This window comes from Leptonychotes weddellii, chromosome 9, assembly GCF_054177405.1.
Source record: "Leptonychotes weddellii isolate Sample4059 chromosome 9, ASM5417740v2, whole genome shotgun sequence".
Lineage (NCBI taxonomy): Eukaryota > Metazoa > Chordata > Mammalia > Carnivora > Phocidae > Leptonychotes > Leptonychotes weddellii.
The window spans coordinates 67,088,515-67,114,926 of NC_138377.1; the positions used below are offsets into that span (position 1 = coordinate 67,088,515).

A 26,412-nucleotide genomic window follows, 5' to 3' on the forward strand; every position below is an offset into this window, starting at 1 on the left:
CAAGTCCAAGCTGCGGCTTCAACTGCGCCTGCAGTAAGCCCTTCCATTCCTCTGTTAGACCAGCAGATTCTGGTTGGTACAGCTTGATACGACCAATAGATCCAGTGTTCATGTGCCAACACCTCCTTTTCTTTAACGTGGATCCATGGTATGATGTGATATTTTGTGTTATCATGTGTGTCTGTATTTCACTTGAACTGTAATCCTTGGAGGAAATGGTTGGTCCAGAATTATAAAAAAAAATTGTGTTGTGATTATCCAATTGATGCTTGCTATAAACTTCACAGCTTTTCTTTTTTCACTACCAATTTTTCTAACACTGCAGGGTATGCCAAGTAGGATGGTCCAGGTACAAGGATTATTTGCATCAAATCTGGAAATGCTGGAAAATAAAACCTTTTCCAGATCTGTACCCTGCTCAAGCTGAGAACCTTTCACATCTTTTAGTACATGAGTTTGAGTGCTATTCCCGTTACAGAGTATGTTTCCTCCAGAAACAGGAGAAATCTACCAGACATTGTGCTTCCTTATTAGGTAGAAGGTACAAAGTTCAGTAATTTTCCTTTACTTTAAGAGGATATCCTCTTAAAGTAAATGGTCTGGACATTCCCCAGACCATTGAACTCCTACAGTTTTTTTCAAATTTTATTCAGGATAATTGACAAACAAAATTTTATATATTTGAAGTTTACAATGCAGTGACCTAATATACATATATACTGTGTAATGATTGCCAAGATCAAGAAAATTAACACATCCGTAACCTCATATAGTAAACTCTTGGGGCTGTGTGTCTCTGTGTCTGTGTCTGTCTATCTGTGATAAAAATTCTTTAGATTTACTCTTAGCAACCTTCAAGTACACAATACCATATTATTAACTATAGTCACCACATCGTACATTAGATCCTCTGAACTTATCTTCCTACAACTGAAAGTTTGTACGCTTTGACCTACATCTCCCCATTTCTACCTCCCCTAAAGCCCTGGCTACCACCATTCTATTATCTGCATCTATAACATCAGCTTCTTTTTTTTTTAAATTACTCCACATATAAGTGATACTGTACATTATTTGTCTTTTTCTACCTATGTCAGTTAGCATAATGGCCTCCAGGTTTATCATGTTATCACAAATGGCAGGATTTGCCTTTTATGGCTGAATATTCCAGTTCGTATATATACCACATTTTTTTACTCATTCATCCATTGAAAGAAATTTACGTTGTTTCCATATCTTAGCTACTGTGAATAATGCTGCAGTGAAGATGAGTGTACAGATACCTCTTCAAGATCCTGATTTCATTTCCTTTCAATATATACCCAGAAGTAGAATTGCTAGATCATATTGTAGTTCTGTATTCAATTTTTTGAGGAACCACCATATTGTTCTTTGCAAGCTTCATAATGTTTACTGTAAATTAGTAGCTGTACCAATTTGCATTTCAACCAACAGTCAAAAGGGTTCCTTTTCCTCCACATCCTTGCTAACATTCATTTCTTGTCTTTTTTAGAATAGACATCTGTGTGTTATATGCAACTGATGAATCACTAAATTCTACCCCTAAAATTAATAAAACTATATGTTAACTCAATTAAATTTAAATAAAAAATTTAAAAAAAAAAAGAATAGCCATCCTAACAGGTGTGAGGTGAATCTCATTGTGGTTTTGATTTGCATTTCCCTGATGATTAGTGATGGTGAGCAACTTTTCATGGGTCTGTTGTCCGTTTGTATGTCTTCTTTGGGAAAATGTCTATTCGGGTCTTTTATCCTTTTTTAATTGGATTAATTGCTTTTTACTATGAGTTATATGACTTTCTTATTATTTTGTATAATAACCCCTTATCAGATATAGAATTTGCATGTATTTTCTCCCATTGTGTAAGTTGGCTTTTCAATTTATTGATTCTTTTCCTTTTGTATAGAAGTTCTTCAGATTGATACCTTCCCAATTGTTGATTTTAGCTTTTGTTGCCTGTCCATTTAGTGTCTTATCCAAGAAATCATTCCCAAGACCAATGTCAAGGACCTTTTGCCTTTGTTTTCTCCTATGATTAAGTCTTTGATCCATGTCTCTGAAATCCTAAAATTTTAATGATATGGCAATTTCCGTATTCTTTATGCAATTTATTCACTCCCTTGACAACACATACGTATGACCTAAGCATGAATGTACTTGCCATTTCTTCCTTATCTGGTTTGATGGTGTAGTGTCGTTAATATAATAGACAATTTTGGGGCACCTGGGTGGCTCAGACATTAAGCGTCTGCCTTCAGCTCAGGTCACGATCCCAGGGTCCTGGGATCGAGCCCCGCATCGGGCTCCCTGCTCAGCAGGAAGCCTGCTTCTCCCTCTCCCACTCCCCCTGCTTGTGTTCCCTCTCTCGCTGTGTCTCTCTCTGTCAAATAAATAAATCTTTAAAAAAAAAAAAAAAAGAAATATAATAGACAATCTTAAATATATATAACCTATCCAGATGATCCATTTCTCTTCACACTATGACAAAGGGTAGAACAATAAATAGATACTGATGTCCATTCCATATAAATTCTGTTTCTAACTCTACTTTCTGAAAAAGATGGAAAAGAAAATTTACCAGATCAGTGACCACATATCATATACCCAAGGCTGTGTTAATCTGCTCTACAGTGCCTGGGTGGCTCAGTCGCTTAAGTGTCTGCCTTCAGCTCAGGTCATGATCCCAGGGTCCTGGGATCAAGTCCCTCATCGGGCTCCCTACTCAGTGGGGAATCTGCTTCTCCTCTACTTCTGCTGCTTCCCCTGCTCCCCCTGCTCCCCCTGCTCTTTCCCTCTCTCTCAAATAAATAAATAAAATCTTTAAAAAATAAAAAATCTGGGCGCCTGGGTGGCTCAGTTGGTTATGCAACTCCTTCGGCTCAGGTCATGATCCTGGAGTCCCGGGATCGAGTCCCGCATCGGGCTCCCTGCTCAGCGAGGAGCCTGCTTCTCCCTCTGACCCTCCCCCCTCTCATGTACTTTCTCTCATTCTCGCTCTCTCAAATAAATAAATAAATCTTTAAAAAAAAATAAAAATAAAAAATCTGCTCTAACAACAATACCACTTTTGGTACAGCAACTGCAATTAAGGCTACTACTGAATTGAGTTTACAATAGTCCATTGTCATTTTCCAAGATCTGCCTGACTTTTGTAGGGGCCACAGTGGTGAATTAAATAGACAGAGGGTGGAGATCACCTTCCTATATTGTTTGGGTATCATTGCCACCACTATCCCTACAGAATATTATGTACTTTTTAAAATACTGTCTGAGTGTATGGATGTGACAGTCAGTGCCTTCCCCTCTACAGTACCTGAAACCCACAGGGCAAGGAAACAGTGTAGCAGTTGTACCAATGACCAAGTATATCCATTCAAATTATAAATCCAGGAAATGGTGTAATGATCACAGGGTGGGAGGGGTGTCATTTGGTGGACCCACTATGCCCCAGATCTAGACCGGGACTTTGTATATAGTTAACTCCCACATGCCTCCCTTCAAATAAAGGATCACAATGACCCTTTAGGGATTTGAGTATACCTTTCAGCTCAGACTCTGTGCCCAACAGTCCTCAAAATGTTGTGATATTCCTTTATTCCTAGTGTATGATTATGCAAGTTCATGGTCAAAGGTAATTGGGGAAAGTACTGAGAGAATCATTGTCATGTATACTCACTGAGCTGTCACACAGCCCTTCCTCCTGGCATTTTTGTTAAAGCAATCTTGGTGTTGCCATGCCCCCCAGCCCCTCCCAGAAGGATAGAGTTAGGGGTTATCTAAGTAGGTTACACATAATAGATCCATTCAAACATCTTGAGCCTTTAGGCTCCTTCCTGTACAGTATATCAGGGGAAATCTGGCATTTCAACCTCCCTGATAGTAGTGAGTGCCTTGGACAAAATGCCTGGTTGGTTTTACATACACAATAAATAATTGTAAATTTACTAACCCCATAAATACTGGGTTTTGTTGGTGATGAGGTCACCAGAGGAAGCCCACAAGGTTGTTTTCAAGTAAAACAGTTACTTTGTTATATTTTATTACCAGATACATTACAGTGCAGGAGTTAAGATTACAGATCCTGCATCAAAACCACAAGGCTTTGTGTCCAGTCTGATTACTTAATACAACTTAGAATATTTAACATCTTCGTGCCTCAGACCCCTGCTGTGTAAAATGAGGATGGTGAGAGTATCTACTCAATTAGATTCAAAGTAAAGCCCTGAGAACAATACCTAGATTGTAAAAAGCACCATATGAGTCACCTCACTTATTACGTCCCCTAGAACACAAATGATGACAGACGATCATTATTTCATTGCCTCATGAAGGAAACTTCAATTAGTGCATGCATTCCATTCCATTGTCTAGTAATTTTGTTAAATAACAAGCTGCACAATGTATGGAAAAAACCCTTCATACATATTCTTTAAATATTTCATTTTAAAATTTGCTGAAATATTTTAATTTCTCTTTCTGGAAGAGATACAATGATCTTAGTGTCACTTAAGCAGAGTACAAAGTTAATTAATGACATTCTTTCCCACAAAAGAAATAACATCATTAATTGTAGGTATTTGGGGGGACTTCAGGCCTACAAAATAGAATTTAATCAAAAATCTCACACAGACCTGTACCTCTGAAACAAATAATCATTATACGTTTAAAAAAAGAAGAAGAAGAAGATAGTAGGAAGGGAAAAATGAAGGGGGGAAAATCGGAGGGGGGAGACGAACCATGAGAGACTATGGACTCTGAGAAACAAACTGAGGGTTCTAACGAGGGGAGGGGGATGGGGGGATGGGTTAGCCTGGTGATGGGTGTTAAAGAGGGCACATATTGAATGGAGCACTGAGTGTTATACGCAAAAAATGAATCATGGAACACTACATCAAAAACTAGTGATGTAATGTATGGTGATTAACATAACACAATAAAATAAAATTTAAAAATCTCTGATACAACTGTAGACAAAAGAATCCTGCTTAATAATGAATTCTAAACATGTTTTTTATAATTAATGCATTGTTTTAAGATTCAGCTTTGGTAGGACCTGAACAAGGAAATGTATGGTCATGGTAGAAACTAAGAAAAGACTTAGAAACAATAAGGAAGTGCTAAATGTGATGACAGTTTACCAGAAAGAAGGAATACACATAAGACATGTAGAGCTCTTTGTACAAACAGACCCCTAAGAAAAGCTGAAAGACTAGCATATGCACAGAAATTCAAATACAAAATCATTTGAACGTGAAGGGGGACTAAGCTGGCAACCAGGAACATGGTTTCTGGTGCCTGGATCTCTGGTGATTTCTGGCTGTGTGCCTTGGGCTAATTGATGTCACCCCTCAATTCTTGGGTTATAGCTAGTGCAAAAGAAGGAGTTAGAACAAAAGATATTGACAATTCATTCTACCTTTAACTTTCAAAAATCTAACATAGGGTTAACAATTTCCAGAGTGCCTGATAAGGATGCAAAGGATGCAAAGGATGCAGAAAATGGAGAAATAAGAAGCAAACAGAATAGCAACAAAGAGAATTGAAATCAAGATATAAACTTGAGGGGCATCTGGGTGGCTCAGTTGGTTGGGTGACTGCCTTCGGCTCAGGTCATGATCCCGGAATCCCGGGATCAGTCCCGCATCGGGCTCTCTGCTCGGCAGGGAGTCTGCTTCTCCCTCTGACCCTCCCCCGTCTCATGCTTTCTCTCTCTCATTCTCTCGCTCAAATAAATAAATAAAATCTTTAAAAAAAAAGATATAAACTTGAATAGTAAGTAAATGGAGGATGATGTAAATGTGTAATTTCTCTATCAATAGAATAATCTGTCCAATGTAGGAAAAACATAAAACCTTTTTATTTACTCAATTACATGATAGCATTCTCCTAACCATGTAGGTTACAAAACATGTATTATTCACTTTTTAGCACTTTGATGTACAGAATATCAAAAAAAACATGACTTCTAACTTAATGGTGAAATAGATATCATAATATCATAGATAGTAGATTTCTAGGCGTATAACATGTCCTAAGTGTTGAGGATTATTCTAAAATTGCATAATGTCTTTTCTATAACCAGCATGAGGGAGAATCTGTGATTTCATATCTTATACCATCCGTTCACAAAATCTTCCTGTAATACACAAGACAACTGCACAGTCTCCTCATTGCCACTTTCATCTCTTTGTTCCTGAATGTATAGATGACTGGATTCAGAAAAGGAGTGATAACTGCATCAAAAATAGCAAGATATTTATCCAGGTGTGATGTGGGAGAAGGCCACGTGTAGAAAAACATCAGTGGCCCAAAGAACAAAACCACCACAGTGATATGAGCTGACAGTGTGGAGACAGCCTTGGATGAACCACCAGAGGAATGCTTCCAAACAGTAAACAAAATGAAGACATATGAAATGACCAGCAGGATAAAGGAGCCCACAGAAATGAGCCCACTATTGACAGTAACCATGAACTCCAGTTCTTGGGTGTTTGTGCAGGCAAGTCTGAGGAGCCGGGGAAGGTCACAATAAAAACTATCCAATACATTAGGGCCACAAAAAGGCAAATCTACCACAAAAACTAATTGAACCAATGAATGGATGAGCCCAATGACCCAAGAAGTGACTAAAAAGTATAGACATATCTTTGGGCTCATGATGCTCAAGTAGTGCAGAGGCTTACATATGGCCACATATCTGTCAAAGGCCATGGCGATGAGCAGCACCATCTCAGTGCCCCCAACAGCATGGCTAAAGAAGATCTGCATAATACATCCACAAAAAGAGATGGCCTTGTGCTTCTTAAAAATATCACAAATCATTTTAGGGGCTGTGATTGAGCAAAACAACATATCAATGACTGAGAGGTTCGCCAGGAGGAAATACATAGGTGAATGTAGATGAGCATCCAAGGTTACAGTGAACACAATGACAAGATTTCCCATCATGCTTGCCAAGTAGAACAAAAAGGAGAAAACAAAAAGGAGAAGTTGGATCTCCCATGAATTCGTGAGTCCCAGGAACACAAACTCTGATACTATCGACTGGTTCATTCTGTCTATTGCTTCAGACACCAGGATCAGTTTTCGTGTTTCTCTAAAGGAAGAAAGAAAATGAAAAACGATTTCCTAGGCAAGTATTGGTGTTCACAAAAGGAAGCCTCCAGCCCATGAAAACAGTCATCATATTAACAACTCCCACAGCCAAATAATCTTCATCACATGCACATTGGACTTCTACTTAGAGGAGCCAGCTGGTTCCCAATGCCAGTATGAATTCAAAACTGCTACAACTAAATAAATTCCATCTCTGGACCTGTTTCCCTTCTGCTTTTTTCTACTATCACATGGCTATTTCTTATTTTCTCCTGCCCTCCATTCTACTTCAGTAACATACAAGGTCAACCTCAAATACTTTTGACTAGGACTTCTTATAAATGGATAGGATTTCAGCCACTCATATGAGTCACCTAACAATTCCTCATACATAGCATACAGTTTTCAAAGTCTCTGTTCTGTTATTCCTATTGCTTGATTAGACTTTAAACGTTTTCTTCTTTCAGCTTTCAAAATTTCTCATTCTATTCTTTACTGTCCCAATTTCAATGTCCCAGTTCAAATGCTCCCTCCCTTGTGAAACCTTCCAGATCTGCCTCAGTCTCTCTATTCTCTCTGCACTGTTATCATTGATTTCACTCTGCCTCTCCCGATTATATAAATTTCCATTTCTCAAATTAACGTGTAGTTTCTTGGGTACAGGAATCATCTTAGTTCATATGTGTATTCCCCACCTCCATCACAATCACCAGTGGTGACTAACACAACCACTTATTTAATGAGTGCTTCACACTGGTTGAATGAAGAAATTAAGGTACTTAAGGTACTTAAGAAATTAAAGGTACTTAAGAATGACTCCTGAAGTCATGAGAGTTTATCATAATCCACCAAAGTTCACATTAATCATATATTTTGTGGTACCAGTCAGGAGTTATCATAGGATCCCAGGCCTCATCATGCAATTGTTTAACTACACAACATAATTATTTCACAAGAGAACTCTGTCATCAAATGAAATATAGGGTCTCAACTATTAATTTAAAATAGCAAATAGAAAGCCTTGTATATGTTTCAAATGGAAAAAAATATTTTATCTTTTAATTATGCTTACTTTCCAAAAAATTCACAATTTCTAACATAACACATGTGTTGACCTGAGGCAAATAATCTCCTCCACTAGTAGACAGACAAAGACAGAGATGGAGAGTCATTGGAGCCCCAAAGATAAGAACTCTCCCACATAACAGTCTTTTTTCTTTCTCAAAATACATTTGGAATGGATAAAAGAGTAACAGGAAAATAAAACTGGTGAAAACAGCCAGACAATATCTGTGTCTGCAATTGAGAGAGGGTCACAATTGAGTTACAAGGATAATGGGCACAAAAAGAACTAAGGGACAGTAGCCAAACTGCAGCATGGGTAACTAGGACACAATTACAGTTCTTTAAGGATAAAAAAAAAAAACTACCAGAAATAAATCATCAGAGGTCCACTGCTCAGTGGCTGTTTCTGATTTAGTACAACTCCATGACTCCATGTTATACCAATGAAATAATTTATATAGAAAGAGATATACGAGGTGACCTGCTCATTATCACAAAGTCAATTGGTAGGAGGGTTTATAGAGGATCAAGAACCCATGGCTCCCACTGAATGTTCTTTGCCCTAAATAGAACTTCATATTAGTTCTATATGTATTCATTTCTGCAGTAACAAATTACTGGGAATTTAGTGGCTTACCAAAACACAAATGTGTGATCTTACAGTTCTGAAAATGAGAAGCCCAAAATGGGTCTTCCAAGCTAGAATCGAGGTGTCAGCAGAGCTGCATTCCTTCTAGAGGACCTAGGAGACTATCCACTACCTTCCTCTTCCAAGGTTGCCTGCATCCTTTACTTCATGACCCCTTCCTCCCTCTTCAAAGTACATCACTCCAAACTCTGCCAACTGTCATCACATCTCCTCTCTGATTCTGACCATCCTGCCTTCCACTTGTAAGGTAGGATTCTTATGATTACATTATGCAGATAATCCAGGATAATTTGCCCATCTCAAAATTCTTAATCACATTGACAAAGTCCCTTGTGCCATGTAAAGTAATATATTCACAGGCTCGGGGATTAACAAATGGATATTTTGGGGCCATTATTCTGTACACCACAACTTCTCACAAGTGAACAGAGTTTTAGGGGGAAAAAGAAAACTTTATCACTAAGCAATGAATCTGACAAAGGAACTTTCAGAGAGCTCTCAGGAAAACAGAAGAGATATTGAAGGAGGAAGGACAGGTAGTGCATCGGGACCTTCTCCCTGAAACTACACATAAAACGCTTCTGACTCCTATTATATCTAGGACCAAGTATGACCAACTAATATTCACCAATGATGAGGAACTTATCTTTGGATTATCTAAGATAATCAGCCAATCAATATGTTCTTGGACAACTAGGTATATCATTTTATCCTGAGTGCTTCTCTGAATGATTTTGAAATGACTTTTGTTCATTAATTCAGTAAATATTTTTGAGTGCCCAGAATGCCAACTACCATTCCGGGCACTGAGAATACAGCATGGACAAGAATTCCTGCCTTTGTGAAGTCCATATTCATGACAGAAAATGCAGTTCTGGTCTGTTATATACAGATTTCCTTCCCTAGAAAGGATAAGAACACTTGAAGAAATGCTGTAATTCATCAAATACAGAGTCACAAACACTCTGCTTCTTTCCAGTTCAATTTCCACATTCACAGAGTCTCCTCTCAGTATTCTGACTTATTTTTTATCTGAATTTTTACATCTATGATTTCTGTCACAGTAATTTTTCAATGTCTTTCTGATAAATATGCATGGGTTTTATCTCCCTAAATATGGTACAAGACACTTGGGGTGAATTGTGTACCATAGTTGTTCATTCTGACTGAAAAGCAGCTCAGAAATGATGCTGGCTGGATTTCTTGGCTAATTCACTCATTCATTCAACAAGTACTTAGGTAGCAGTTAGCAGGACAATTTTAAGTGAAAGTTGTTTAAGCTGTTTTATGACCTAAAACCAAACCTCCATATCATGAAGTATGAACTAACTAATCAAAATTTTTCTAGGAATGGGCAGAAAAATAAGGCAAAAAGCATTCCTTCTGATCGCTAAAGGGAAAAGTGTGTTAGCCAAAACTCTTCCAAGGCTTCCATGAAGTAGGAATAACAGTGAGAATATACTATGACCTGTAAATATAAGTGGTGCTTCCTCCAAATTAAAATGTGAAGAGCAAAAACAAAACAAAAAAGTGATGGGGCCACTGGTCGACTCAGTCGGTTAAGCATCCAACTCTTGATTTCAGCTCAGGTCATGATCTCAGGGTCTTGAGATCAAGCCCCACGTCAGACTCCACATGAGCATGGAGCCTGCTTAAGATTCTCTCTCTCCCTTTCCCTCTGTTCCTCCCCCCACCTCACTTGCTCACACACTCTTTCTCTCTAAAAAAAAGAAAATAAAATAACAAGTGAGAAGATAAAAGAAATACTGATAAACCTGACTGTTAATAATTTTGTAAGGAATAGGGTTAACATAATCAATAAAGGATTTACTGAGTCAATCAGAAAAAATATATATATATATTTTTTTTTTTTTTTCTGTGTAAAACTTCCATAAAACTAGAGTCTAGCCAGAGGGTAAAAAGGACAATTTTGGAGAAAAAGAAAGTTAAATACATTTTTAAAATCAGAAAGGAAATTGATGGAAAGATGACGAAAAGGAAGACAACAGGAAATTGGGTTTTTGAATGCTGCAGGAGTCCAAGATGGTCAGTTAGAGGGAAAATTGTGGCAAACAGTAAGAAATGGCAGACTGGAAGCTCATTCAGATATGCAGTCTCAAAAGTCCAGCAGCTCAGAATTGCTTCTTACTAGCATTAGAGTTGCTTTCTTTTTGACTAACACTGCATTCCCTAACTTTTGACTAACATACTGCATCCCCTAGTTTTACTTACATTGCTTAAGGGAAAGGTGCCATATTATGCTACTATAGACAAACAAATAAGTTACCAGATGGCTCTCCTTCGCTGAGGTCTTATGTGGCAAGAAATGATGATTTCCACAATGAAGAAATAACTGATTCATTTTAAACCAGACTCATTACCCAAGAAGGATGAGCTTGGATTGGTTGCTGCAGAAGACAGAGCAAGAACAGGGGAGCTCAGGAGGGGAGAGCCAGACTCCAGGAATGAGAGCTAAATCTGAGAAGGATAAATGGGCCAAAGACAAAAGGTACCTACTTTACATCCCTAAAAGAACAAAAAAGCCAAATAATACAACTCACAAATGGGAGATCTGGAAACTTACCCAGGTCCTGTCTTCAACTATTCAACAGCTTCTAGAAAGAGACACTAGGTTCTGGGTGCTCAGGCACCTTGGGACATTGCAGACTTCCATGGAAACAGTGCTGCTCCTTTAAGGCCATTGCCATTAGAAGATATTCCACTCACTTCTCTAGTTCTGGTCTAGCTATTACAATCAAGAATTATGACACGAATTACAGCCGTTCTTTATTTAGACCATGTAAATGATCATGGTATGCAGAAAACCCATATTCTGCAGCATTTAATAGAATCATCATTTATTTTTAATTTTTTTTTTTAATTCAAGTTAGTTAGCGTATAGTGTATTATTTGTTTCAGGAGTAGAATTTAACGATTCATCAGTTCCATGTAACACCCAGTGCTCATTCCATCAAGTGCCCTCCTTATGGAATTATCATTTAAATGTCTTTATTTAGGGTCACCTGGGTGTCTCAGTTGGTTAAGCCCCTTCCTTTGGCTCAGGTCATGATCCTGGAGTCCAGGGACCGAGCCCCATGTCCATCGGGCTACCTGCTCAGCAGAGAGCCTGCTTCTCCTTCTCCCTCTGCCCTTCCCCCTTGCTCATGCACTCACTCTCTCTCTCTCTGTCTCTCTCTCTCAAATAAAGAAATAAAAATCTTTAATAAATAAATAAGTGTTTGATTTAAATGGAATCAGAATTGGGGAACTCCTTAGAATAGATACATGGGAATTTTACATTTTAAAATGTTCTGAAAAAAAAGAGAGAAAGATGTTCATTATCCCCAATTAATAAAATCACTCAGTTGGAAGAGATCTAAAAATGTGTTCTGACACAGTTCCTTTCTTTTGTTTCTCCATCCTAGACATGTCAGTTCCTCTACAGTTTACACGGTTTGAAACTGCATTTTCTTCCTTGGCGTCCCGCTTTTTATTAACATAATAGTCCAAAAGGTTCATCCTTACGAAAAGAAAATCTCTCATTCTTTCAAGTAAGCTAATGGCCACTTGATTCTTTCTCTGTGAACATAAAGACATTGTCAGCAACTTCCTCAGATAAATGTTTGATATCCTTGAACTTGGTAAAAGCAAATAACGATCACTTGTCTGTGCCCTCTAGTTTTAACCACCTCAATTCCTTTAGTCCTCCTTCATAGGATTATCTTCTATGCCTTCATCTTTGGCACTCTGCCTAACCACCCCCATTTCACCACCAAACATCTCACTGCAGTGACCTAGAAAAAATTCTAACGAACATTTAAAGAACACAAACAAAATCAGGAGGATTGATTACTGGTTGTGGAACATTACATATTTAGTTACCTACTTTTTTCTCCATTCTTCCACCACCGAATTTTAACCTACACTACATTAGTTTACGTTAGGGTGAGTTAGTTCCCTAGGTATTTTTCTTCTAAGCAGGTTTTAATTATACTTTCTCCATTGTGATCTATGAAATTGGGGTTTTATTTTTTTAATTTCACTTATCACATATACCTAATGAACTTTCTCTTTATTTCTTCGTTCCCTAAAGACAGAGGTAAAGTAAGCTTGTTATGATGGCACACATATTTGTATTTAATTTTAGTGCTAATAACTTTCCCTAAAGATCCCTTGGTACAGTTAACAACCTAGCCTGCATCCTGGTCCTGACCACAGCGTGGACTCCAGACTCTGCAGTGTATCTTCAGTTGCATCTTTGGATCTCCAAGTCATTTCCAAGTCCTAGTTAAAACTTAAGGTTAATTCAGTTATTCATGTTGACAACCATTTGTTATTTATTCTCCTGCTCTGCTCATCATCTCCCCACCACCACCTGTTTCTTCCTGCCTCTGGGCCAAAACATAATTGAAATAGACAAACAGCAAACCATTACATGAGTTTTCCTTGTCACTGAAGTTTATCTAGTTTAATACCTTCGTCTCTTGTCAACTTCACTCCATCCTTCCCTTGGAGCTATTCACAGACTATTATCTTGAACACACAGAGGTATATAAAATGTTTCTAAAAATGGAAAATATAGCTAAATAACTGAACTGGATGACCAACTAATGCTGTTGTGAACTGGGGTTGCAAAACTGAAGTCATTTAATCAAGAAAATTGTCTCCTAAAAATATATTCACTTTGATTTAAGCAACAAAGGGAAGTGTTGATAATGAGTCACAGGGGGAAGGAATGACACTAGAGTCTTTAAGAAAATTAATCTCAAAATTTTTTGCCACTTTAAATCCTATCATGAATAATAAAAACATCCCTGGATAATTTGGTAATACTCACTTTCCAAGAGATTTATACAAATTATATGGAACAACCTTATAAATATCGATTTTTCTCTAAATGTAAATGAACTAGGCAAGTGAAAGAATGAGATAAAAAAACTTTTGGTAAAAAAGAGCATACAAAAAAAAGAAAAGCATACAATGTGACTCTTATAAATAATAAATTTACTGCATTGTAATAACCACTTTGAAGATACAGCTCTGTCTCACTCATATTTGCTTCTTCCAAAACAGCTTGTACACTGTCTTGCAATCAAGGGGGCAATCAGTGTGTTTGTTGAACTTCACCAAAAAATCCAGTCACTGAAATAATTCCATTGTCCCTTACTGTGCTTGTTATTTGAAATCATATTCCTATAATATGAATTAGAAACTTCACTTCAAAATATTAAGAGAAAGTAACAAGACTTGTGTCTATCTTTTTTAGCCTCAAGTGCAGAGATTGAGGTAATCATATCCCTCAGTTCATGGTACATTATCAGCATTGATTTACGGAGGGTCCCTCTCTTATTTTACTTACTTATTCCCATTAATATCCATTCTCTCTTTCTAATTCCTTTTCCTCAGAGGCAACCATTCTAGTATATTTTAAATGTAGCGTGGTATTGATGTGGGGAACAAAAGCAAAAGAAATGCAGCTTAAACTAAAATCTCCTTGCAGGGGCACCTGTGTGTTTCAGTTGGTTAAGTGCCTGCCTTCGGCTCAGGTCGTGATCTCAGGGTCCTGGGATCGAGCCCCGCATCGGGCTTCCTGCTCAGTGGGAACCCTGCTTCTCCTTCTTCCTCTGCCACTCCCCTTGCTTGTACTTTCTTTCTCTCTCTCTCTCTCCCTCTCACTGTCAAATAAATAAAATCTTTTTTAAAAATAAAATAAATAAAATCTTACAGCTTGTAACCCACTGATAGATACCTGAAGCATGCAGAGCGTGACCTTTCTCAAGGAACTCGTGGCTGCCTTAATGTCTTAATGTTTAAAAGTAATCTTATCTTGGCAGAAGCTGGCCCCTCAAGGTCCTGAAAGCCTTGCTTCCAGATTCCTTGGAGACTGGTGCTATCCCTAACCCCCACTAATTAAAAAGTATACAATCAGTCACTCCTCACAGTCTCAGTACAGCTCTTTCTGCCCACAGGTCCTGTCCCATGAGTAGGGAAGGGGCTAAGGTATAGGCAGGAGAGATAGGAGCCTCCTGACTCCCCTGACTAGGCTCTGAAACTATTCCTGGCAGGTGGAGACTCTGAAACAGAGCAGAATAAGAGATAAGGGAACAAACCAAGACAGCACAAATATCTCAAGGCCACAAGCTTCCCAGTCAGTTCTCAATAAAAGGCTGGCACTCGGGCGCCTGGGTGGCTCAGTTGGTTGAGCAACTGCTTTCGGCTCAGGTCATGATCCTGGAGTCCCAGAATCGAGTCCCGCATCGGGCTCCCTGCTCAGCGGGGAGTCTGCTTCTCCCTCTGACTCTCCCCCCTCTCATGTGCTCTCTCTCTCTCAAATAAATAAATAAAATCTTCAAAAAAAAAAAAAAAAAAGGCCGGCTCTAAAAGCCCTCAGTGGCAAGCCATTTGGGACCCCTCTCACTCCAGAGAGCTTTTTCTTTCCTTCCTGTTCTCACCCTCACTTAATAAACTTCACTCCACTTCACCTTTTTGTGTCCATGAGATTCATTCTTCAACTCGGTGAGACAAGAACCCTGCAATCCTACGACGGTATTCCATCTGCTATCATAAAACATGCAGAATGTTTTCTATGCACATACATATAAAATATTGTTGTATGTACCATTCTAAATGTTTTATTTCACTTAGCCCAAGTTGCTATGTGGACATCAGGTCTATTATTCCCAAATATCACATAGTAATCTATGGTGGGTATGCACAACTTCTTGACTATCTGATCACTAATACCTAATGGCAGACACCCGAGTTACCTCAGGGCCACTGCATATGATTATACAAGTATTGGGGTCACCTGCCACAACTTCTCCAACACCCATTTTCCAATAATGTTTATTTCAGCTGAAATACAGCTGGGTAGTGAACATATTTGTTAAAATTCTAAAATATATGCACACTGGTTAGAATACAGCCACCGCCATATTTCCACTGGGGCTCCACCTGGCACTCAAGTTCTTTCTCCAGAATTCTTATGAACCAGATGTGAAAAGGGAATGCCTAGAATATCAGGAGTCTCCAGGATCTGGCTACTTTTGGAAACACTGGTGAAATCTGAATACAGTCTAGCATCGAGTTAATAGGAATGTACCAGTGTTGATCTCTCAGTGTACCACAAATGGACCGCAGAGATATAAGATGATAACATTAGAAGAAACAGTTGAAGCTGAAGCTGGTCGAGGGCTGTATAGGAACTCCCTGGAATACCTTGGCAACTTCTTGGTAACACTAAAACTGTCCAGAATGAAAGCTCTATTTAAATGAAACAAGAAATCAGAAAAGAAATTTAAAAATAGGGCCAAATAGATTTATTAAGTGAAAATCATTCATGAACATTTGTTGAAGCTCTGCAATTTGGCGAACAGACATTCAGGAGACAAGGTGAATGATATACTGGTACCTGTCAGTGACAACTTAACAGCCCAATGGATACATGACACTTAACCACTGAGGAAATAAGATCTAAAGTGACAGAAGGCAGCAAAGGACCAGGAGCCTGGCAACCTAGACTCTGGATTTAAATCTTCCATATATTCCCTTTAGGATCTTGAGCTAATTAACTAATTTTCCAGTACCTGAAACTTTTTAAAATAGGGAAACTCTATGAGATGATTTACCTTAAAGTTAAAAAACCATGAGACCCCCCCCCAATTGAATTTTAATAATTTTCTAAGTAACTGTGTGGACTCTATGAACTATTATCGTTCAGCTCTAAGCTATTCTTCTATACTCTGTCAAGAAGCAGGAGCTGAGGCTCTGCAAACTCATTTCTTTTTGGCCAGCTCTGCCATTAGGGGGCACTAGAGGGAGACTGCACGGCTGGAAGAGGAAGAAGGGACTTTCTTGCTCCTTCCTGTTTGCTGCCTGTGGGCTTCCTTTCTGCGCACCATGCCTGTGAGCATCACCCAAGCACACTGTTCACCTCAGCAACCTTGGTTTCTTTCCTAGGCAGCAGCTGCGTTCCAACCTTAGAGGAGGTCACCTCATCACACCCTCCTCAGGAATACCTGTGTTAGCCTGCAGTACGCTTGTGACAGGGGTGGTGTCCCTGCCCTCCTCTAAGCTGAGAGATCCTAGCACCAGCCAAGCAGCAGTCCCTCCTCAGATATGTGAATTTCAACTCCACAGGTCCTTCCTCCAAGATTTTAATAGCTTTTTATTTTTAAGTTTTAGTAATTCTAACTTCTTCCCTTCATTTTCCATCCCAAGGAGTGAGAGCTGCTTCCTACAAATACTATGTATGTGATATCTCACATACATAGGATGTATATCTCATCCTTTTTCAAAATCTAGTTAACAGCTTTTACTTAGCAAACCATTCTTTACACCAAACTTTTCCTTTCAAATTAACTGGTATGATTACTCCTTAACTGGACCCTGAAAAACCAGATTAGCAAATAGAACAATGAGGGAAGCTAAGAGATAATGAGCTGCAAAGATAGAAAACAAATCAGCTATATAGTAAGACAAATCAGATGAAGTAAAAATTAATACTTATCTTTAAAGTAAGAGAGTCTATTTAACATGGAGAAAATAGAAAATGAACAGTGAGCCACATATTGCCTTTCAAAAGGGATTGTTTCACGTTTATACTAATTCTATTTGGCACCATATCGAGGTAAGACCACTGGTGAGATAAGAAAACCACGACCAGGGCACCTGGGTGACTCAGTTGGTTAAGTGTGTGGCTTCGGCTCAGGTCATGACTTTGGGGTCCTGGATCCAGCCCTGCATCTGGCTCCCTGCTCAGTTGGGAGTCTGCTTCTGCCTCTCCCTTTGTCCCTCCCCCCACTTGTGCTCTCTCTCGCTCTCTCTCATAAATAAATAAATTAAATAAATAAACAAACAAACAAATGCAAAAAAAAAAAAAAAACATGATCTGTAAGTCTCTCACATAAGCAAAGCCCAAATCCTCTGCATATTTAAGAGACATTACTCTAATTCACAAACTGAGAACATAGTCTCCTCATTGCCACCTTCATCTCCTTATTTCTAAAAGTGTAGATCACTGGATTCAGAAAAGGAGTGATAACTGCATCAAAGATGGCAAGGAACTTATCCAGATGTGATGTGGGAAATGGCCACACGTAGAAGAAGATTAATGGCCCAAAGAACAAAACAACCACAGTGACATGAGCTGACAGAGTGGAGAGGGCCTTGGACATACTCCCCAAAGATTTTTTCTGAACAGTCACCAAAATAAAGGTGTAAGAGATGATTAGAATTAAAAAGGAGGCCACAGAAATAAAGCAACTATTGGCAGTAACCATGAATCCCAATTTGTTTGTCTCTGTGCAAGCAAGTCTGATAAACCGAGGAAGGTCACAAAAAAAGCTGTCTAATTCATTAGGCCCACAGAAAGGCAAGTCCACAACAAAGGCCAGTTGAGTCACTGAATGAATCAAGCCAATGATCCAGGAAGCAACTAGAAAAAAAATGCACCTCCGTGGGGTCATGATGGTCAGGTAGTGGAGGGGCTTACATATGGCAACGTATCTGTCAAAGGCCATGGCGATGAGCAGCACCATCTCAGTGCCCCCAACTGCATGGATAAAGAAGATCTGAGCTACACAGCCCCCAAAAGAGATGGTTTTGCACTCTCTTAAAAGATCATAAATCATCTTGGGAGCTGTGGAAGAGCAAAATATCAAGTCGATGATGGAAAGGTTGGCCAGCAGGAAGTACATGGGGGACTGTAAATGAGGGTCAGAGGTCACAGTTAGCACAATGAGGAGGTTTCCCATCAAGCTGGCCACATAGAACACACAGGAAAAGAGGAAGAGAAGGAGCTGGATGTCAGGTGAGGTGGAGAGTCCCAGGAACACAAACTCCAACACCGCTGAGTGATTGCCTTCATCCATGGCCTGTCAGCAGTGACACCGCTCATACCACCTGAAAGAGGAGAGTAAGGAGAAACTGATGTAGGAGAAATGGCACGGATCTTAATCTTGGGCAATTCAATCATTGTCAGAAAACTAGACCAAGGCTGATGCGTGCTCTTGGAGACCATTTCAGTCACAAAGCAATTCAGGTATCTTTGTCGTGTTTCATCACCAGAAGGCAAATAAAAGAATAAGGATCCTTTTACTCACTTAGATTGATAGTTCTGTTGTATTTTTCCTGTCATTGTTTCATAGTCATATCTCATAAATGACTATGAATTAAGAGGCTTTCAGAAAGTACCTAACTACATGAAATAATGCAGTGACAGTACATTCCATAATTTGGACATATCACAGTATAGTGTTAGCATATCCATGACCACATTGGCAAGTTCTATGAAAATCTTTATAAGCTTTCTTTGAAGACCTGATATGTAAATATCTCATATCTATGAATTAGCAAGACGAGTTATTTAGAGGAAGGAAGGAAAGAGAGGCGTAGAGGATGCCAGAGCATGGCACTCACCATCCCATAGAAGGAGAATAAGTTCTAGTGAGAGGGACACAGTCATGGGTTCAGTGGAGGGGATTCTGCATAGGGGCAAAGAGAAGAAGGAATGTGAGACCAGAATGACAATGATAAATCATATATGCCAGTAAAAGAGAAAGAGTAAAAGTGAAAATATCGGTCTTTACACTTGGCTCTCTTGATATATATAAAAATACTTAACCGCATTCTGAATTAAGTAAATGTATGCTAAAATAGCAAGACACTAGTTTTTCTTATAACATTGGCAGGGATTTAAAGACTTGACAAAATGCAGGGTTTGAGAGGAAATGGGGAAACAGGTAGTCTCATAACTGGTGGTGGGAGAGTAAACTGATAAAACATTTGCCAAGTTGGTAATACTTTCCAAAATTGTAAATGTTCATATACTTTGACTCAGCGATTCTACTTCTCAGAAAAATATCTGGATATCTGTGTGTGTGCACAGAAACAAAGTGAACAAAGAAGAGATACAGATTGGTAGTCGCCAAAGGGTAGGGGGATTGGAAGGATGGGTGAAATAGGTGAAGGGGGTCAAACGATACAGTTAAAAAATCAGTAAGTCATGAGGATGTAATTAATGCACAGCATGGTGTCTAGAGTCTGTAGGAATGTATTGGCTATTTGTAAGTTCCTAAGAGAGTAAATCTTGAAAGTTCTTATTGTGGTGATCTTTTTGCAGTGTATACAAATATTAAGTCATTATGTTATACACCTGAAATTGATAGAATAGGTCAATTACACCTCAATTTAAAAAAGATACAAAGAGTTGGGCCTTAGTGGCACAGTGGGTTAAGCAGTAGACTCTTGGTTTTGGCTCAGGTCCTGATCTTGGGGTCTCGAGATTGAGCCCCAGGTGGGCCACAAGCTCAGCACAGAGTCTGCTTAAGACACTCTCTCCCTCTCACTCTGCCCCTCCCCACCCTGCACTTGCGCTCTCTCTCTCTAAAATAAATGAATAAATCTTTTAAAAAAGAGAGAGAGAGGGGAGCGCCTGGATGGCTCAGTCGTTGGGTGTCTGCCTTCGGCTCAGGTCATGGTCCCAGGGTCCTGGGATCAAGCCCCGCATCGGACTCACTGCTCGGCGGGAAGCCTGCTTCTCCCTCCCCCACTCCCCCTGCTTGTGTTTCCTCTCTCGCTGTGTCTCTCTCTGTCAAATAAAAAATCTTAAAAAAAAAAAGAGAGAGAGAGAGAGGTACAGAAATGTTTACTGAAGCATTGTTGCTTGTAAAAGCAAAAGCCTGAAAATAATTTCAATGTGTAGAAATAAGAGACTAGTTGAATAATTTCTAGTAGATCCAATCTATGGTATACTACATAGCCATTTATTTTGCTAAAGTTCACCTAAATGTACATAGACAGGATAGACAGGTGGAGAGGGGGCAGTATCTTGCATTCATCTTATCCTATCTGGTTTTTTAATATTTATACAAATAAATTACATATATAAAATTAAATAAATTAAAAAATGGATTAACAATGCCTAGGTTGATATGCAAGAAGAAAAGTTAATAAAAATTACCTCTAAGGACTAGGAAATTATGCAGGAAAAGGGATCTTTTGCTTTTCACTTTATAAGCTCTTCCCACTATCTTACATTCTTGCAGTAAACATAGTATCAATTTCTAATGATGTATTTTATGATGACTAACATAACATAATAAAATTAAATTTAAAAAGAAGATAAAAAAATATCAATTTCACTTTTACAAAATGTCAGGGTATGTGGATCTGAAAAATTATACAATTTGTATCTTTGGGATTTAAATCTTCCAAAGATATCTTCATAATGTATCTTCCAATTTATAGCAAAGATCAAAGCTACACCTAAGATATTCACTAACTTTGTTGCTATACTCCTTCCTCTCCCTCCCACTCTAGCTGAACCACCTCCTGACAGGCACTCAAATGGTATTTACCCCTCCCTCACACACACACTCAAATATTCCAGCCCATGGCTTCCCTTCCCCAATGCCTGGGCCTTCATTACATCTCTCCAGTTCTTCCCATTCTTCAACAGCCCACTCTGCAAAACCCCTTCCTCTATAAAGTCCTTTTTGATACTCTTACTTTACACACATGGGGGAAGACAAATGTTGCTTACAATGTGGTGACAAAACCAGAAACCCTAACAATCATACGGTTCTGTTACTGCTCTAACAAAGACCACTATCTAATTCTCCATTGCTATACATAAAGGTTTCTGAATATATGTTTAAAATGTCCTTTTTAGACTTTTTCTTAATGCTGGTGTTAATGATACCTACCTTAATAAAAAGCAACTCAGCTTGGAAGCAGTTAGATTCCTTTCACAGGGATTATCACCAGTAATCTCCCCACTGATGCAATTCATCCAAGCGAATGATTGATCCTGAGTTACCCTCCTGGAAGCTGCCAGTTATTCCAGCAATGCTTCTAAATCCCACTCCATCCCAAACTCTTGGTAGTTCTAACACAAGACCTTATTTTATCTTCCCCCTGAAAATGGATGATACTTTTTAATGCATCAGATTAGCTAAACATTCAAAAAGTAGATAATTCCTAGTGTTAGTAAAAAGATGGAAAACAGGATGGGACACTTGTTGGTGGCCCAGCTTCCTAGCCAGTCTTTCACTTTCTGCCTACTGAAAACTTAAGGTCTCTAGGGGCCTTACTTGGTATCAGTCTCCACTTTTAAACAAGGGCAGAATAGTAGTTTAAATCTGATCTTTTCCATGCAGGCAAGTGAAACTGTCCCCTTAACTCCTTCTGCAAAAAGAAAACAGGATATCAGTTTAGACCAGCAACTAAATTCCAGGGAGCCTTTGTAGTGTCCTGAGTCTCACAACTGTTCATCACACAGCACTGACTGCTGCCCACACCCCCACCACAAGCCCATAATGTAAGAAATGAGAGATTCCTCAGAGATCATCTAGTGACCAGCTGACTCTCTTCTCTTCTCACTTCTGCTCATCCTTGTTCTGGCCAGCACAGATAGCAAACAAATTAGAAATAAGGTGGGTTCACCTCCAATTCAAGCAAGGATGACAATTCTGGAGTATTTTGAAAGTAGATCAATGTGGAGGTCACTCAAAGATTGGTAGTCCTCTACTTCTTAACCTGAGTCAGTCTCAAATTACTCACAAGGTTGAATTTACATTAGAGTTACTGGAAAAGAATAAAATTCACAGAGAAACATCTCAATCTCATCATCCTATGCATTTCTCCCCTAGTTTGCTCCTCTGGAGATGTGTAGAGAGAGCTCAGGACAGGATAGTACAAAGATGTACAGAAATGGGCGCTTTAGCTGCATGCTGTCAGAGTGGTTGTTTCTACTGCTATCAATGCAGCAAGCCCTGTAGAAAACTGCCATTGCTGGGACCTGAATGAAACTGCTAGTGATTGTAAAATCTGTTTATTTTAAAGTTAGGAAAACCCAGGTGCATAGAGGATAAATAGCATTACTGAAGTTAAGGAACAAGCCGGTGGCCAATCCACAATCAATATGGTTGACTCTTGGTTTCTGGACAATCCAGCTCATGTCCACTCTACCTTCTTTTACTGGGATGGTCCAACCTGGGCCTCCTGAGTGTAGCCCAGGAAATGACAATATATCAAAGCTACTTTCTTCAGCACTGTCCAACATTCTTCTTGCTTTAGTCCCACTGGACTCAGATATTCTGCTCCTACTATATTCTGGAGACCAACACTCAAGACACATCTGCAAATGTCACTAGAATAACTCCTCCAATACAGGTCATAAAGTGGTGATTTGACTCCACTCATCTTGCTGTCTTCTCTGTTTTGGTTGTGTATTTATCTGCTATAATCTCCCTGTTGAATAACAGAATTGATTCATTTCTTCTAGTTAATTAGATCTCCCTTCTCACTGCTCTGTGTGTTTCCACTTGAAGCTCTCATCTGCATCAAAGACTGTGTCCACACCTCTGTAACTCACCTGGACCCATGTCAAAATGACCATGGCCTTAGAGGACAACAGAACGCAGAGCTCTTGCGTTTGAAATGTTATTATCAGCTGGCATAAAAATCCCTATGTAATGCCTCCAAGCAGGAAACACAGCTAATTAGCAGCACTGGAAAGTTACTTGAGCGCTGCTGTAGAGACCTGGGATTGCCACTATGCTACATTTAGCCAAGGGAGTTTTGTCCTAGAACCACAGAAATTTGGCCACAGCAACCAAAGGGAAAAGTTAGTAATAGGTCACTTGAGGGAAGAAGGAAAGGAGACTAGGGATTTTTGTGGAAATTACCTATTTGGTTTTCTTTCTTTTTTTTTTTTTTTAAAGATTTTATTTATTTATTTGAGAGAGAATGAGAGACAGAGAGCACGAGAGGGAAGAGGGCAGAGGGAGAAGCAGACCCCCCGCTGAGCAGGGAGCCTGATGCGGGACTCGATCCCGGGACTCCAGGATCATGACCTGAGCCGAAGGCAGTCGCTTAACCGACTGAGCCACCCAGGCGCCCCCTATTTGGTTTTCTGATCCATGAAGACAGAAACTCCATAAGAATGAAAAATATATACCCTCAAACAAGTGAAAACAATGCTAATCGTCTCCATAGGAAAAAAGAGAGGGAGAGAAGGAGGAAGCAATGCAGGGCTCCAGTGTGGCACTGACCGTCACCTGTGTCCCATTAGAAAGGATAACTAGAGGTAATAAGACATGCAGACATTCCATCAAAAGTTAGCTAGTCCTTTATTATGTGTGTGATGTGGAGAGGTGAAGAGGGTGCTATAACAGCAACTCAAGGGGATGAACCCAAAGGGTAGTGGGGCTGGGATGAGGCAAATCACTAACAGTTTAATCTCTCATAGGTCAACTTCTTAAAAAGAAACATCAACAAAACAGAAAATCTCCTCCAGTTATATTGTATATCTTTATATCAAAAGTGTGCAGAGGCTCAGTGATGTGGCCATTGATAAACTATCATTATATAGAGCACTCTGTATCAGTTACCTATTGCTGTATGACAAAGTAGCTTAAAGCAAGGCCATTTTACTTGCTCCTGACTCTGCAGTTAGGGCTGAGCTCAGCTGGGCAGGTCTCATGCTGATCTCACCTGGGTTTTCTCACGAGGCATCAGTTATCTGGCAGTTTGGGATTGGAGGGTTTAAGATGGCCTCATTCACATGTCCAGGGCCTTAATGCTGGCTTCTCTGGGCCTTCCTCTCCAAGGGGTATTTTATTATTCAGTAGTCTTGCCCAATTTCTTTACAGGGTAGTAGGAACTCTGCAGGACAAGAAAGGCAGAAGGTGCAAAGCAAACGATGCCTCAGTTCTGGAATTCATGCAGTATCATCTTTGCCACATTCCATTGGTCAAAGCAAGGCAGGAAACCAGGCCAGATTTCAGGTTGGGAAATAGACTCTACCTCTTGACAAGAGAAGGTGTAAAATATTGTAACCATGTTTTTCAATTAACTAGAGGCTCCATATCTACTCATTGTGAGTTGTGTTGATTGGCTAAGTCTCAGTTAGCCTTAATATAAGGAACTGATATATGTCCTATAGAGTTCTATGGTGCTGTTGCTCCAAATTTTACTAACTCAAAGCAGTTAACTCAGCAACTCTCTCCTGTTCCAGTATTTGTCTTCTATTTAACCAGTTTGTAATAATTAATTTTAATTTCTTAATGAGTTCACATCCTGATACTATATATGAGACTAGGTTAAGCCACATGACCTTCTAGAGTCTCCTGTGTGCAGGACAGACCAGCCTCCTGTCAAAGAATTTTCAAGAACACTGAGGCAGAGACACAGCCATTTTACTTGATTTGAAAGGAGCCTAGAGTTCCTGTGGGATAGAAATTTCTCACCATCAAGGTATAAGAAATGGGTGATGAGTTTGAGTTGTCCAAAGGAGGGCAATCGAATGCATTTGAGAGAAAGTCATTATGAAAGCAAAAGATATCTGGCAAAGTAGGCAAGACTAAGCAAGCAAGTCCTGGTGTTAGAGCAGGCAGTAATCCCAGGCACAAAGCAAGCATATGCATGACCACCATCCCACACAGCCTCTCCACCTTTTCCCCACCCCTGTTCCCCCAGATCCCTGCTGTCCCTGTGCTCTCTGGAAATGAATGGGCTGTGATACAAAGAAAAGACCTGTGATACTAAAGCCCAGATCTCTTTTGTGGGAGTCCCTTCACAGAAGAGGCTGTGAGGAGCAACATAAAGCAAGCCAAGGCCAACAATCCAGGGCAGGCCTCCCGAGGTTCAGACTACAGTGTGGGCAACTGGCAACCAGCTGTTTGGGAAAGGTGGGCAATGACCCAAGCAGAGAGCTGTGTGCCAGAGTGACCTCTGTCCCTGAAGCAGAAGAATGCTATGGCATGGCCAACAGAACGCAGAGTCTGTGCTCATAGGAGAATCTTCCCACCAAGTACTCTGGAGAGAACACTTAGGGAGCAGAACCCAGGAAAAGATTTAATTTCTGCCTCAGAAGCAGGTCAGAGAAATGAGACTTGGAATGTCTTGGTAAATATGACACATTTGTACCAGGTGAGGTCCTGCACCTGGTGTTTTGATGGTCTCATTTTTACTTTGTTAACTTGATTGTGTGCCTGTTTATTGACGAGTGTGTGTAGACATAAAATGTTGGGTGCCTAGATAAATATTTTACTTAAACCAAACATTGTCTTTTTACCAACCAAAAGATATTCAAGGCCTAGGTTTATGAAATTAATGAATCTCTTCCCCTTCACCTAGAGATAGTCTCTACAATAAATGATGTTGGGAAAACTGGATATCCATGTGCAAGAGAATGAAATTGGACCCTTAGCTTACACCATTTACAAAATCAACTCAAAGTGGATTAAGGACTTTAAACATAAGACCTGAAATTTTTAAACTCCTAGAAAAAAACATAGTGAAGAACTCCTTGACATTGGTCTGGGCGATGATTTTTTGGATTTGACACCAAAAGCACAGCAACAAAAGCAAAAGTAAAAAAGTAGGACTGAATCAAACTCAGAAACTCTGCACAGCAAGGGAAACAATCAATACAATGAAAAGGTAACCTACAGAATGAAAAAAAAAAATACAAATTATACATCCAATAGGGGGTTAATATCCACAGTATGCAAAAAACTCATACAACTGCATGGCCAAATAATAATCTGATTAAAATGGGCAAAGGGCCTTAATA

At 39.4% G+C, this 26,412-nt stretch overlaps 2 protein-coding genes across 2 annotated transcripts; both read right to left on the minus strand.

Annotated features, from left to right (window-relative positions):
• Positions 1-3,957: 3,957 nt before the first annotated feature.
• Positions 3,958-15,115, minus strand: LOC102743155 (olfactory receptor 4F15). The gene is made up of 2 exons (XM_081830829.1): positions 11,119-15,115; positions 3,958-7,118 (listed from the first exon to the last, which is right to left on the minus strand). Exon 2 carries the CDS (start codon positions 7,073-7,075, stop codon positions 6,146-6,148), a length of 930 nt encoding a protein of 309 aa, XP_081686955.1. The 5' UTR covers positions 7,076-7,118; positions 11,119-15,115; the 3' UTR covers positions 3,958-6,145.
• Positions 15,116-15,354: 239 nt separating this feature from the next.
• Positions 15,355-20,336, minus strand: LOC102743464 (olfactory receptor 4F6-like). The gene has a single exon (XM_081830830.1). The coding sequence runs from the start codon at positions 18,701-18,703 to the stop codon at positions 17,780-17,782; it is 924 nt and encodes a 307-aa protein (XP_081686956.1). The 5' UTR covers positions 18,704-20,336; the 3' UTR covers positions 15,355-17,779.
• Between the last annotated feature and the right edge of the window lie 6,076 nt (positions 20,337-26,412).